The 14,865-nt window shown below is 44.0% G+C and overlaps 1 protein-coding gene across 3 annotated transcripts in view; it reads left to right on the top strand.

The window, feature by feature from the left end:
* CP (ceruloplasmin) overlaps positions 1 to 14,667 on the top strand; it is a 29,072-nt gene extending 14,405 nt beyond the window's left edge. Inside the window, exons 9-19 of one of the 3 annotated variants that reach the window (XM_083739265.1) lie at positions 136 to 347; positions 1,872 to 2,022; positions 3,804 to 4,016; positions 5,334 to 5,541; positions 7,159 to 7,298; positions 7,771 to 7,899; positions 9,168 to 9,274; positions 10,479 to 10,698; positions 11,656 to 11,795; positions 12,897 to 13,060; positions 14,412 to 14,667. In XM_083739265.1, the coding sequence (XP_083595391.1) occupies positions 136 to 347; positions 1,872 to 2,022; positions 3,804 to 4,016; positions 5,334 to 5,541; positions 7,159 to 7,298; positions 7,771 to 7,899; positions 9,168 to 9,274; positions 10,479 to 10,698; positions 11,656 to 11,795; positions 12,897 to 13,060; positions 14,412 to 14,475 (1,748 nt within the window). In that variant the 3' untranslated portion in view covers positions 14,476 to 14,667. Of the gene's footprint in view, positions 1 to 135; positions 348 to 1,871; positions 2,023 to 3,803; positions 4,017 to 5,333; positions 5,542 to 7,158; positions 7,299 to 7,770; positions 7,900 to 9,167; positions 9,275 to 10,478; positions 10,699 to 11,655; positions 11,796 to 12,896; positions 13,061 to 13,579; positions 13,968 to 14,411 lie in introns of those variants that run through there. The other 2 variants (XM_083739266.1, XM_083739264.1) reach the window with 2 other exon arrangements.
* Positions 14,668 to 14,865: the final 198 nt, after the last annotated feature.

Here is a 14,865-nt window from a genome sequence, read left to right as displayed (position 1 = left end):
GTGAATATTTATCTTAAGGGAATGATGTAAATCTTGTGTTGTATCCACTGGAGGAGGTAAACCAACTTTCTTAACATGCTTCCCATGATACGACTACTTAGGGGCATTTCTTTCTTGATGATGAACTTAATGTAGGACCTGCAAGCCCATCTTCGCATGTGAATCCTGGAGAGAAATTCACTTATGAGTGGGAGGTTCCTGAAACTGTGGGTCCTACTCGGGACGATCCAGATTGCCTTACTTGGATTTATTATTCAGCATCGGATTCAGTCAAGGACACCAGCTCTGGCCTAGTGGGCCCATTCTTGGTGTGCAGGAAAGGATCACTGCTTCCTTCAGGGAAACAGGTAATGCAGGAATAATTGAAATCCTCCTCTTTGTATCACCTACCTTTTTGGTGCCAGCCGCACATTTGGGATTTTGAGAAACTCTGGTGAGTGTTGGTCACAAAATGGCTGCTTCAGGGGCATAGCATAATGGCTGCCACATCTTAAAGACAAAATGGTGTGGGCATACCTCTCCCCACCCCAACGGCACCTATATCAGCCACCACCATCCACCCTCACAGATAGAAGTGCTTCTGTTCTTAACAGAGGAGCAGAAGAGAGGATAGGTGTCAAATTCTGGCATCGAATGAGGTGTGGTCATTTTTAAGGGGATGCGTTCAATGTAGTAGAGACTGAGTCACTGAAAAAAGGACGAGAGCAAGGGTTTATTGATTTTTGAAAAGATTCTGAGATTTTTCTTGGCTGTCATACTGGGGGCACACTGGTGCCTGTGGGCACCACATTGACTCTTTGCCTTTCCCATAGCTGTCAACTTTTCCCTTTTCTTGCGAGGAATCCTATTCAGAATAAGTGAATTTCCCTTAAAAAAGAGAAACGTTGACAGCTATGGCCTTTGCCCCACTGCTATCCTCCAGAAAACCTTTTTTTTAGTGCTAAGTTGGAGCAAACATCAGGGGTGCCAACTTAGATAAAATATTGCGGGCTCCCAGGTAAGCCCCCTCCCCAATAGATCACAAGATGTGACACACGCACAATGCTCATCAACTTAGGGGGGTCTGCCTCCTCAAATATTTTATTGGGGGGGGGGCAAAGAGACCTCAGCCCCTAGGAGTTGTCTCCTTTACATAGAAGACTCAGTTGATGTTTGCTCCAGTTCAGCGGTAAACCGTGAGTTTTCCTGAGGGAAGGTGGCAAGAAGTGTGGGTGAGCCCTGACTTTCTAATCTCCAGCAGCATAGGAAGTCATTTGCTGGGTGATTTGAAAAAGAGCACCCCAGAACCTGAAAGGCGTTTGTAAGGATGTTTCATTAGTTGGATAAGGAGTTGCACGTAGTTTTACAGATACAGTGGTACCTCGGGTTACAGACGCTTCAGGTTACAGACTCCACTAACCCAGAAATAGTACCTCAGGTTAAGAACTTTGCTTCAGGATGAGAACAGAAATCGTGCTCCGGTGCCCCATTAGCTAAAGTGGTGCTTCAGGTTAAGAACAGTTTCAGGTTAAGAACGGATCTCTGGAACGAATTAAGTACTTAACCTGAGGTAGCACTGTATGTCTGAGGAGCTTAGTTCAGGTGTTCCCCAACTGTGGCTACACATCCATGCTCTGAGTGGAACTATAAAATAAATATTACCTAATGAGTCTACTCTAAGTAGAGGAAAACATTGTATACAGCTCAGAAAAGAAGAAAAACATTCCTATATGCCATGTATCTTACCTGGGGAATCTTGTAGAGATTTAATGTATCTACCATTCTCCTCTGCAATATCTTAATCCGAGGTACCACTGTAGCTAGCCCCAGCCAGTTTAATAGCGTTTTCCCACATGTGTCCCCCCCCACTTTACACTTGCTCTTTTCCACAGAAAAATGTAGACAAGGAGTTTTTCCTCCTCGCCACAGTATTCGATGAGAATCTGAGCTGGTATCTGGATGACAATATTGCGCTATCTGGAGGAGATCTTACGCAGATTAATAAGGAGGATGAAGATTTCCAGGAATCCAACAAGATGCATTGTAATTTTACCGTTTTGTTTTTGTTTATGGAAATGATGAAGGCAAATTCTTTACCCCATCTCTCCACCCAATCACCTCCCCAAACAAACACTTATTCAGAGAAGGTCTCTGGGGAAGGTCTCTCACCCTGGCTCAGATGGGCAGGGGCGGCATGTCCCATTTTGCCGCCTGAGGCAAAATGGTACAGTGCCGCCTTCCCCAGCTGCTGCCACTGCCCACCTCACTAACTGGGGTTGTACAGTTTCCAGGTTCTGACAGTGCCCCCTCCCCCCATGAGATGTGGCGATGGCTTCCAGTTTCTGGCAAGATTCCGCCAGAACACAGAAGCCAATGCTGCAGCCCCTTCTCCTTGCTTCTCCAGTAGTGGTGGCCGGGGCTGTTCCCCACTGAGGTTCTGCCACCCAAGGCAGCTGCGGCCCAGCCCTGCATCTGGGGATCAGCCCATAGAATGTAAGCCATTGGAACTTACATAGGGGCAAGCCTCCAAAATGGGCATTCTGGGAGCATGCCCAGAACAAGGAGAGACCGACGCCTATTCAAAACTTCCTTTTGCTCAGTCACATGATACAGCCACCAGGAACTTAACCAACAAAAGTGTGGGGTCGAATTCCTCCTGAAAGGAGCTTAGTTAGAATTTCTATAGTTAGAATTGCTCTGTGTTTCTCAGCGAGTAATGGGGATTGAGATTGTAGTCTATCATTCTCTCGTTCCTTGGGCAATAGGAGAAACAGTTTTGGAGACTTGGGTGCTTTCAATCAAGAAGCCACTGTTCCATGAAATAATTATTCATTCAGCACATAAACTATGGCACACACTCCCACAGGAAGCAGCGATGGTCACCAACTTGGAAGGCTTTAACAGAGAATTAGGCAAATTCACAGAAGAGAGAGCTATCAGTGAATACTAGCCATGATGGCTGCAGTCAGAGGAAGCAACACTTGTTGCTGGAAACCCCAGGAAGGAAGAATGCTATTGTGGTCGGATCCTGCTTATGGGTTTCCTGTGGCCACTGTGGAACATGATGCTGGACCAGATGGGCTATTGACCTGATTCAACTGGCTTTCCTTACGTTGTTAGATTCATTAATTCCAGTGAGTCTGAGTAGGATTTAGCTGAATCCAATCCTAAGATTCTACGATTCACTCCTGTGTGACTTGGAGCAGAATCCAGATAAGACAGCAAATATGTGTATAGATGCATGTTTAATTAGATGTAAGCCCTATTAGCAGGGTGAAATTTATGTCTGAATAAAGATACAGTGGTGCCCCGCAAGACGAATGCCTCGCAAGACGGAAAACTCGCTAGACGAAAGAGTTTTCCGTTTTGGAGGTGCTTCGCAAAACGAATTTCCCTATGGGCTTGCTTTGCAAGACGAAAATATGTTGCGAGTTCCTGTGGGTTTTTTCCCCTCCCCCCCTTTTTCTAAGCCGCTAAGCCGCTTATCCGCTAAGCCGCTAAAAGCCGCTAAAAGCCGCTAAACCGCTAGTAGCGCTAATCCGCTAAGCCGTCAATGGGCTTGCTTCGCAAGACGAAAAAACCGCTAGACGAAGAGACTCGCGGAACGGATTCTTTTCGTCTTGCGAGGCACCACTGTACGTAGGATTGGACTACATGCGTTATTAAATATTTCAAATAGATGGAAGATGATGGCTTGTTTAATTTGCAAAAACTGTAAGCACATAGTATACATCTTTTCTTTTTGCTATTGAACTATATTATGTTAGTTGTGGGATTTTGACACTGAATGTGTTTAAGCATCAATTTGCACCCTTCTTTTGCAGCCTTAAATGGATACATGTATGGAAGCCAGGAAGGCCTTGAGATGTGTGGTGGAGACACCGTTTCGTGGCATTTGATTGGCTTGGGTTCAGAGGTTGACATTCATGGAATACATTTTTCAGGAAATACCTTTTTGACTAAAGGAGGAAGAAAGGATACAGCTAATCTCTTTCCACATAGCTCTCTCACAGCTCTTATGAAGCTTGACTCAGAAGGTGAATAACAACAATTGTACTTACTAATTTTAAACTCTTGCCTAGACATCCCAGCCATACATTTGGTTATATGAACTTCTCAGTTTACAGTCTCTGGACCAGTAAATTATTTCTAAAAGGGGGAAACCGAGTCACTATCTCTCCTTAATCCTGTACTTAGTTTGAAGAAAACTTAATTATGGAACTCTCACCCCAATGAAATTTCTGTGGCAAAGTTGAGCAATTTCCAAAGCGAGGTTAGATATCAATGGAAAATTATACCAGTAACTGCTAGCTGATTATGCAAAACTCTGCCTCCATCCGACACTGTTTTGTAGTTGGCTCTACCCCTGCACCACCATTTTGTGACTGGCGGGCCTTGGTAATTTTCAGCTTTCTCAAGTGGGCCATATGTGTAAAAAGCTTGGAAAACCCCTGCTCTAGCTCAAGTCTAGGAGGTGGTCTAGTGTGCACTCCTGTTGGAAATGCTAAGAATTAGTGGAGCATGTTTGGAGTTGGTTTTTCTCTCTTGTATCCTTCTCTTGAGAACCTTCAATTGCATAATGAGTAAATAGTATTCTGGTCCTTCTCTTTTCTGCTGAGTGTGACCCATGGGTAGGCAAACTAAGGCCTGGGGGCCGGATCCGGCCCAATCGCCTTCTAAATCCAGCCCACAAACGGTTTGGGAATCAGTGTGTTTTTACATGAGTGGAATGTGTCCTTTTATTTAAAACGCATCTCTGGGTTATTTGTGGGGCATAGGAATTCGTTCATTTTTTTCCCTTTCAAAATATAGTCTGGTCCCCCACAAGGTCTGAGGGACAGTGGACTAGCCCCCTGCTGAAAAAGTTTGCTGACCTCTGCCCTTTGCTTGGGTTAAAAATATAGCTGGTTTAATTTTATTTATTTTTTAAAATTGTACTTGTCTCTGAATCCTCAGTGTGTTACACTGAAAAATATTCCACTTGACCTGCTTCTTCATCTTGACCAATTTATATATTACACATCTCTGCAGCTCGGGATAACACTTCATTCATTTGAAGAAGTGAGCTGACACCCACTTCAGGAAAGCTGATACCATAATAAGTGTTTTAGTCTTTAAGACTCCACAATACACTTTGTTGTTTTTGCTGCAAGAGACTATAGTTGCCTAAGGGTGTTAGGGACTGTAGCTCTGAAGGGTTTCCAGGATCCTCTGCTTTTTCAAATGCTTGGTGTGTACGTAGCCTAATGAGGGTCCTCCATTATTTTAGTTCCTGTAATGCAGGCCAGGCCTCACATTTCCTAGGTGTGCTTGGTTTGGATTCATTTGTTTGCTTTCTCTCTTTGTTTCTCCAGGGGTATTTGAAGTGGCCTGCATGACTACAGATCATTTCACAGGGGGTATGAGACAAACCTATGAAGTGAGGAAGTGTGCTTCATCACCAGAGGATAATGAGGTATATACCCATGAAAAGACCTATTACATTGCAGCAGTAGAAATAGAATGGGACTATTCCCCCAGCAGGACCTGGGAGCAGGAGAGGCATCACTTCCATCATGAAAGGTAAGGCCAGAGCAAACAATAAATTCCTAGAAAAGCATATCTGAGATCGCTCACTTTTCCTTTCCATCCTTTTGTAGCAGGCATGGATCCCAAGTGGTTGGACTAGGCTCGGTGAGACCCAAGTCAAAATCCTCACCAGCCTAGTCACCAGCTATTTGCCTAACCTACCTCACAAATTTGTTGTGAGAATTAAATGTACAAGGGTGGAGCAGGGGACCACATAGCTATCCTTAAGCTCTTTGGAGGAATGGTGGAAAAAATAAAACAATACTTCTCTCCCATATTTAAATGTAAAATGTAATGAATACATGGCAAACAATACTTAGGTGGTGTCTAGTATCACTAGTGGTGATACTAAAGCGCAAGGAAATGCTGTTTACCTTCCCACCACAGTGGTACCTACTTGTGTTGCTGATGCTACTATTATGCATTTCATGCAGCAGATTTCATAGGGAGCACTTTTTCCCTGCTTCCAGCTTCCCTTTGTGGATTATTTTATGAATGCACAAGGGATGAGTTTCTTTTTTGTGCAGAGTGCGAAAAATATTTAGGACTGGCACAAAACATCTCCATATCATCTCCGAGGACAGACAAACCCTTTGATTAACACAAAGCCACATTCACAGAGTGTAGTAAAGGGCACTGTTGACTCAAGACCTAGGGTCTTACAATACCACAGCACTTAAGATGCAACAGGATTTTAAGTTTCCTCTATTTAAGTTTCCACCCACTGTTTTGCTGATAAGGTCTGCCATTCTGTAAAGCAGCCTTCTCCAACTGGATACAACTCAGATACATGACCAGTGGTCAGAAGTGGTTGGAGTTGTAAGATCTGCTAAACCTGGCAAGGCATGAAATGACTCATGCAACACAACCCTTGCTTTTAAGCATGGGGCTGCAGGCACTTATCTCTACCAGTCTCTGGTTAAACTCTCATTACAGGCAGGGGGATTATTGCTCCAGAATAGCTATGGACTTTTCTGACATGACTTACTGAGATAGTGTGGCTGCAATTTAACAGGTCAGGTAGGCCTGCTGGAGGCCAAGATCGGGACCTCTCAGGTAGACAGGTCCTTTGGAAAGTCAGACGTGGAGCACCTCTTCCCTGTGTTTGCTCCCTCCTGAGCTTCAGTCTTGTTTGCAGGCATAGTGGAAAGTTGTCCCAGCCCACTTTCCAGCAGTGGATGGGGCCAACCCCCAAAGTAGATGGGGCAAGACACCTCACACACAGTCACACTGTGTGTGACTTTCCTAACCATAACATGGAGATGTCAACCAGCCATAAGCAGAATGGCGTCTCATTAGTTCCTTCCTTTAACTCAAGAGTGGGGAATCTTAGGCCCAGTGACCAAAGGTGCCTTTCGAAGCCTGTCTATCAAATCCTCAGGAATTTGCACTCTCCTTTAGCATTTTTGCCTGACTGAAATTTGTCCTTGAACTCTGATAATGCCTTTTGCCTACCTGGTTGGAAGATGGAATATGAATGGTCTATGTGTTTGTGTAAAACACATTTTCACATTTGCAGTTACATAAATGATACCTGGACTTTTTGACCAGTGCCTCTTAACTTTATTGGTTCTCATATTCAAATGTATCCTTCACTTTTCCCCCCTTCAGCCCAGGGAATTCATTCTTAAATAAAAACGATAAGTTCATTGGGTCAAAATACAAGAAGGTTGTTTATCGAGAATATACTGACAAATCATTCAGCACCGCCAAAGAAAGGAAGGAAGAAAAAGAGCACCTGGGAATTCTAGGTACTGGCTTTATAAATTGAAAGAACAACTACTGAACGTTATATTGGCATGAACTGAATTTTGCCGTGTGGGTCTCAAGTAAGGATGAAAGGAGGCAGCAGCTTCTGTACATCACAATTAGCACTTTTTGTGATGTGCTGCATCTGCAGGGCCACAGGTTCCTCACCACTGCATTAAACTGTGGGTTAGCATTATGCTTGAACCAGATCAATGACTTGTAGATAAAGTTTAAGACTTAACACTGGATTTAATCCAGAGAAAATTAAACCCACTTACATATAATTCAAGTCAATTGAATTTAAGTACACTGCTAAGTGCTTAAGAGCCCTAGCAATTTACCGTAATTTGAGCCTTAAGTGCCTGTAGGTTTCCTTTGCACTGATCAGTCTTTGCAGTTTTGTTTTCCAAAGCACTTTGGAATTTCCTTTAATGCTGTGTCTTAGAGAACATATTTGTTTTTAATCTCTCCAAGGTCCACTACTTGTTGCAAATGTTGGGGATAAAATCACAATTATTTTTAAAAACATGGCCTCCAGACCTTATTCTATTCATGCACAAGGAGTGAAAACTGACTTTGCGGACACAGCCGAAACCAGTTCAGGTAATAGTCCCATATGTTATTTCTCTCACTTTTTAAAATCTGCCTCAAGGTCTGTAGAATGGGGATAATAACAAAAGGACAAAAGAAGCAGAAAATGTGGAGCTGGTGAAAACTCACAAGGACTTAATTCCTCCTGTTCAGTTTTTTGCAAAAACATTCGAAAATGATACAATTTAGTGTTGGTGAATCTGAAGGGGAAGGGCGTGTAACCACCAAGAATGCCTATCTGGGGTCTCTCATCATAGGACACAATCCTAACCCTAGGCCACCAGTGGCAGGGATTGACCTTTACCCTGGCCACCAGTGCAGGCACTTCTGTGTCCACAGCCCAACTGCTCACACCAGCCAGGGCAGAAGGTGGAGAGCAGAAAAAATATCCCTGTGCTACACCAGGCTACTGCACTACACAGGCCTAGAGGAGGCGCATTCTTGTCACATGGTGGGAACAGAGTCAGCACAGGATCCAGTCATGCCCATGAAATGCTGCTTTTCGGGGCTTTCTGCCTGTCACCTGCCAGCAGGGATACCATCAGTGGTAGCTTCTACCCACTTGCGATTTGGATGGGTGCATTGGGGTGCTCCTTGCTGTCAGGGCTTCCCTGCCAATGTGGGCAGAGGGGCAGCTTCATTGAATGCCCATGAGTTTTAGTGTTATGAGAGAGTGAGAAAAAGGTTTCCTCTGTTACCCTTTCTCCACCCCCATCGTTCTGCCCGGACACTGAGGTCCAGCGCCGAGGGCCTTCCGGTGGTTTCCTCCCTGTGAGAAGTGAGGTTACAGGGAACCAGACAGAGGGCCTTCTCTGTTATGTACTGAAGTTCTCACCCTGGGCCAGCAGGGGGATACTGTAGATAGTTATGCAAATAAGGGATCGAAAGTGACGTTCAGTGACTGGATAGTTTTAGAAAATTGTTACAGTTACATTGTACTGGAGCTCTATATAAGCAGACTTACTGAACCCTTCAGTTCAGTTCTGTCCTGGCCTGTGAATAAACAAGAGCTGTTTGAAGAATCGCTGTGTCGTCTGATATGTTCACCCACAACTTAACATTCACAACTACCAGACTTTTGGAAGACATCTGAAGGCAGCCCTGTTTAGGGAAGGTTTTAATGTTTAACAGACTATTGTATTTAATATTTTGTTGGAAGTCACCCAGAGTAGCTGGGGGGACGCAGCCAGATGGGCAGGGTATAAATAATAAATTATTATGGGAAGCTATGCTCCATGCTATGCATGATTTTATCAATTTTAAATATCTGTTTCATGCAGGTGCAGTCAGAGAGTATGTCTGGAAAATACCAAGGAGATCTGGTCCTGCTGAAGGGGATTCCGACTGTATCCCTTGGGCATATTACTCAGCTGTGGATAAAGTTAAGGTGTGTTTTTAATGGCTGTTACCAAATCTGTTCCCTTACCTGGGCACAGAACCCTTCTTCACCAGCCTTCCTACCTTGGCTTCATTCCTTACTAAACAACAAGTCATCTGACTTTGTTGAAATCTTGATGGAGACAATGAGATTGGCCTCATGTAATCTGGGTGTAGTGTGGTGTAGTGGTTAAGAGCGGTAGACTCGTAATCTGGTGAACTGGGTTCGATTCCCTGCTCCTCCACATGCAGCTGCTGGGTGACCTTGGGCTAGTCACACTTCTCTGAAGTCTCTCAGCCTCACTCACCTCACAGAGTGTTTGTTGTGGGGGAGGAAGGGAAAAGAGATTGTGAGCTGCTTTGAGACTCCTTCGGGTAGTGATAAAGCGGGATATCAAATCCAAACTCTTCTTCTTCAAACTCTTCTGGAAGCAGAGCTTTAAAGGGCGGTGGGGAGGAAAACGTAGAGTCAGAATCCGTTTTCAAAGTACTTTGGAAGTGGCAAGCCAACTTTCATCTATAATGGATGTGTATAGAAGGGGTTGGATCCAGACTAGGTTAGTCACACTTCGGTCCCATTTAAATCCATCTGTAAATTTAGTCGTGATTTAAATCTTATTGATCTCAATGGGACCTAAATGTGACTAACTTAAAACTGGATCTAACCTTTTAAATGCATAGTGACATAGTCCAGAAAAATATGGAGTCATGGTGGTGGAGCTACCAACCAGGGTTAGAAGGTTGTGGGGCAGATTCCCCCCTCCTTTTATGTACTTGTTTTCCAGATTTTATTTTTCCTGTCGTTGGTTTCAGTGGGAGGGGAAATAACTATGGCAGTTCCAGGACTGGCTTATTATTATTATTTGCCCTTATCTGGGAAATGGGACGGCTTTAGATCCAAGGTCTCCCTCAATCTGTCCCTGCCACACCTGATTTTCCCATGCCTTACTGCCACTGCAGCACCAATGACTAAGGAGTGGTAGCAGCAGAGCTTCCCATTGCTGCAAGTAGGAGGCCTCTAGAAGGAGACTTCCAGAGGTCTCCATCTGTGAAGGGCATCTGCAGGATCCAGCAGCCCCTTGGCCAGCCTTTCAGAAGCTTAGACTTAATCCCAAGCACTCAATATGGGCCAATATTTCATCAGATGCTATTTCCCCATCTCCATTATTTTAGTAATGGCGATAGGTAAATATATTCTTTATTTTTGCTTTCAGGACCTCTACAGTGGATTAATTGGGACACTGCTAGTCTGTCGCAGGGAGCATGTACAATTACTTTCCACATCCGCACAGCCAATTCAATTTAATGTTCTTTTTTTGGTGTTTGACGAAAACCTGTCTTGGTACCTGGATGAAAATATCAACACTTACGCTGTCAACCCAGAAGGCGTGAACAAAGAAGACGAGGAGTTTATCGAAAGCAATAAGATGCACGGTACGTTTCTATGGCGATGGGGTATTTCCAACACCCACAATTGCCAGTCATTAATCACATTCTGTGATCATTACATTTGCCACATACATGCCAAACTGTATGGCATAGGGTTGTATTGCAGCTCTTGGGTCCTTTTCTCTTTTGGAAGGTGGGCTCCAAACATCCTGCTCGCTTGGTTTCCTTCACAGTTGGCCTCCTGTAATTCAGTAGGCAGAGTGTATTTGAGGACCGGCCCTACCATTGGCTTCATTGTATTGAAAGTCACATGTTCCGTCAAAGAGTTTTTGCCTTCATGATAAACTTCTCTTTCCTTAGCCTGTGTCCAGGGCAGCTGTTTATCAGCTCCATCTGGTACGCAGGCTGAGACCCTACCTGCCCGCGGACTGTCTCGACAGAGTGGTACATGCTCTGGTTATCTCTCGCTTGGACCACTGCAATGCGCTCTATGTGGGGCTACATTTGAAGGTGACCTGGAAACTACAACTAATCCAGAATGTAGCAGCTAGACTGGTGACTGGGAGCGGCCGCCGAGACCATATAACACCGGTCTTGAAAGACCTACACTGGCTCCCAGTACGTTTCTGAGCACAATGCAAAGTGTTGGTGCTGACCTTTAAAGCCCTAAACGCCCTCAGTCCAGTATACCTGAAGGAGCGTCTCCACCTCCATTGTTCTGCCCGGACAATGAGGTCCAGCGCTGAGGGCCTTCTGGCGGTTCCCTCGCTGCGAGAAGCGGGCAGAGGGCCTTCTCGGTAGTGGCACCCACCCTGAGGAATGCCCCCCCCCACCCAGATGTCAAAGAGAAAAATAATTACCAAACTTTTAGAAGACATCTAAAGGCAGCCCTGTTTAGGGAAGCTTTTAATGTTTAATGGGTTATTGTATTTTAGTGTTTTGTTGGAAGCTGCCCAGAGTGGCGGGGTATAAATAATAAATTATTATTATTATTATTATTAGCCATTAACGGAAAGGTGTTTGGAAACTTGCATGGCCTTACAATGCATGTTGGAGACAAAGTCAGCTGGTACTTAATGGGGATGGGGAACGAAGTGGATATGCACACAGCACATTTCCACGGCCACAGCTTCGACTATAAGGTAAAATGATTGGTTCCTGCCTCTAATTTTAAACTTAATGATGGAGGAATGATAATGCGTTTTTTGGAGAATGCTCTTAGTCAACCGAATATACAAACCTGCTTTATGCTCAACTGTCCCAGTGTTTTCTATTCTGACCGGCACAGCTTTCAGCTGACAATACTGCCTCCCATCTTCTACCTGATGTAATGTTATTGGTGGCAAACAACAAGGGCACATTGGTGGTTTGTTTGGGAATAGGGTCAAAGTGGGTTTGGGCAGATCCACAGCAGGCGTTTAAAGCACATGACTTCCCCCAAAGAATTCTGGAAACTGTAGTTCATTAAGAATGCTTGAAATTGAAGCTCTGCAAGGGGAAAACTATCCTAACAGCTACCCCACCGCAACAACCCACACTGTTTTTTCAGATTTTGGTTTTAACTGGTGGTAGTAGCAGGACCGGATTGGGCGAAGTTGCTATTTCTAATACATAAAATGAGGGATGGGCAAATCTGTTGTTTTTTGTTTCTCTCCGTTTCCATTGTTAAGTTTAGTTCTTCACATTTAGGCATCAATATGTTGAAATGGCTGGGGTAACCCAGTCAGATGGTTGGGGTATAAATAGTAAAATTATAATAATTATTATCCTCATGAAAATTTGTATTTAGTGTAAATTTCTCCTTTTTGTATGCAATGTTGCCTAATATGCACATTTTTACAAAGCAATTCCCCATAATATAATGCATTTCTGTTTGTTATTTTCACCAGTATATGCATTTTAATGCACACTTTACCCTAATAGACACATATTTGCACACATTACTTGGGTAAAGAACTGCATTGCAAAATTCAGAGAAGTGCAAATTTCAAAGAGTTATAAACTGAAACCAATTTCTCCCTCATGCATAAAGGGGAAGTAGGCATAGATGGCTGTGACTTATTTTTTAAAAAATTAAGTTGCCTGCATTTTTCTTCCAATTGTATATGTTTCCAGTACAAATACACTCAAAGTTCTGCCACAATATTCTTAACTCATTTTATGTCTTCCAATTAATTACTTCAAAGACGCTGCAAAAATGTTTACTGATGTAAGGTGGTTGTTTTTTGTGCTTGCCCTAAAAGAACACCAGAACCTACCGGGCCGATGTCTTTGATCTGTTTCCTGGGACTTTTCAAACTGTTGAAATGTTGCCCAAGTATCCTGGGACTTGGTTATTGCACTGTCATGTGACCGACCACATCCATGCTGGCATGGAGACCACCTATACTGTGCTCCCAGAGCAAAGGTAAGCAGTTACCAATTGTGTTAGAGGAAATACATTGCACTTGCAAGGCCTACCACTAACTGGGGAGATTTAAGAAATGGGAAGGAGGCTGAAGGGGTGTGCAAAATAGAATTTGGGAAGGGGCTCTTCTGAAGACCTCAGGGCAAAACAGAAGTTCACCTGACACCATCGTAACCCGTCAAAACTTAGCCCGTGAAGCGTGGGGAAATGAAACCGTCAGCCTAGAAAGATTCCACATCCCTGAGCTACAGCAATCTTGTGCTGCTCCCCACATCAGAAGAGCTAACTGATGTTATCTGCTGCCAGCTGCACAATTGAGGCTGACTCAGTGGCAGCTGAGAACATTGGGTTAGTAAGGCAGGATAGATCATGATAGATGGAGCCAAGGATAACAATAGGCAAACTAAGAATATCGACCTACAGCAGATGAAGCTTAAGACCTGCTCCCTGCCCATTAACAGCGACCACATATACCCAAATGTTGCATTCTTCAAGTGGCCTTAATTCCTTTCTTTTCAGAAATAAGTCCAGCAGCAAGGATCCCACCCTCTACCTCACCTCCATGATTCTGTTGTTTTGTGTAGCATTTCTATGATTCCACCAAGTGCTGCTGCTTCCATCCGCCACTCAAGTTCCTACCCCTGGACTTTTAACATCCCCTGAGCCTATTTTTCTATTGCTTATTTCCACACCAGGAAGGGATTCACCTGCTAATCTCTTCCACTGTGCTATGTTTATTATTGTTGTTTAGTCGTGTCTGACTCTTCGTGACCCCATGGACCAGAGCACGCCAGGCACTCCTGTCTTCTACTGCCTCCCGCTACAAATGAAACCGTGGAAGGGAGAACTGCCAGCAACAACATTTAAGCAACGCACACGCTAAATAAAAGACAGCCAATCTACTCAAGACTGTTTCGGTTCTTCTTTCTATGAATAGTGTGTGTTGCCAGCCTTAGGGGGTGGGGTGGGGTGGGGTGGACAAAATCCAAGCTATATTCACTCTGTCATTTTGAATCTCACTTCTGTTGACGTGTACATCTCACTCACCCAGCTATTAGACAGCATGCATTTCAAGTACAAGTAGATAAATAGGTGCCGCTCTGGTGCACCAGAAGCGGCTTAGTCATGCTGGCCACATGACCCGGAAGCTGTACGCCGGCTCCCTCGGCCAGTAAAGCAAGATGAGCGCCGCAACCCCAGAGTCGTCTGTGATTGGACCTAATGGTCAGGGGTCCCTTTACCTTTACACATTTATAAATCTTAGTATTTTTTGGTACTTCCAGACAGTTGTAAATAGAGAACAGGGAGAAGCTCAAAGCAGATTAAATAGCATGTGTTATTGTTTGTGTAGAAAATCCGTGATAGGACAGCCTCAGCATCTGATTTCAGTGAAGTCCGTTACAGAAGCTGCTTGAACAAACAGGCTACTACAGATCCAAAAGGAAATCCAAGAACTTGCTGTCACTTGTATCCATGGCTTTTGGTGCAGAGAATGTTGTTATTATTATTATTCACATGAGATTTTCAGCTGTTTGGTTTGTTGGACACCCCATCTGACACAGGTGATTATAAGGAGAAGAATAAAACTGAATTATATTCACAGTAAAGCTATCCTTGGAATGTACTGACATTTAGCCCAACTTTCTCCACATAGTATATGTCTAGCTCACTTACAACACCCGTGTTTAGCATCATAAAACTATCACAAGAAAGGGGAGTGAGATGGTTAGGATATGATTTCAGGCAACAGCTGAAATAGGCAAAGTCTTAAAAATTACAGATAGGTAGCCGTGTTGGTCTGCCAT

This window comes from Podarcis gaigeae, assembly GCF_964106915.1.
Source record: "Podarcis gaigeae genome assembly, chromosome: 5".
NCBI classification, from domain to species: Eukaryota; Metazoa; Chordata; class Lepidosauria; order Squamata; family Lacertidae; genus Podarcis; species Podarcis gaigeae.
The sequence above is the reverse complement of the archived record's forward strand: the minus strand, read 5'-3'. Positions and strand labels throughout refer to the sequence as shown.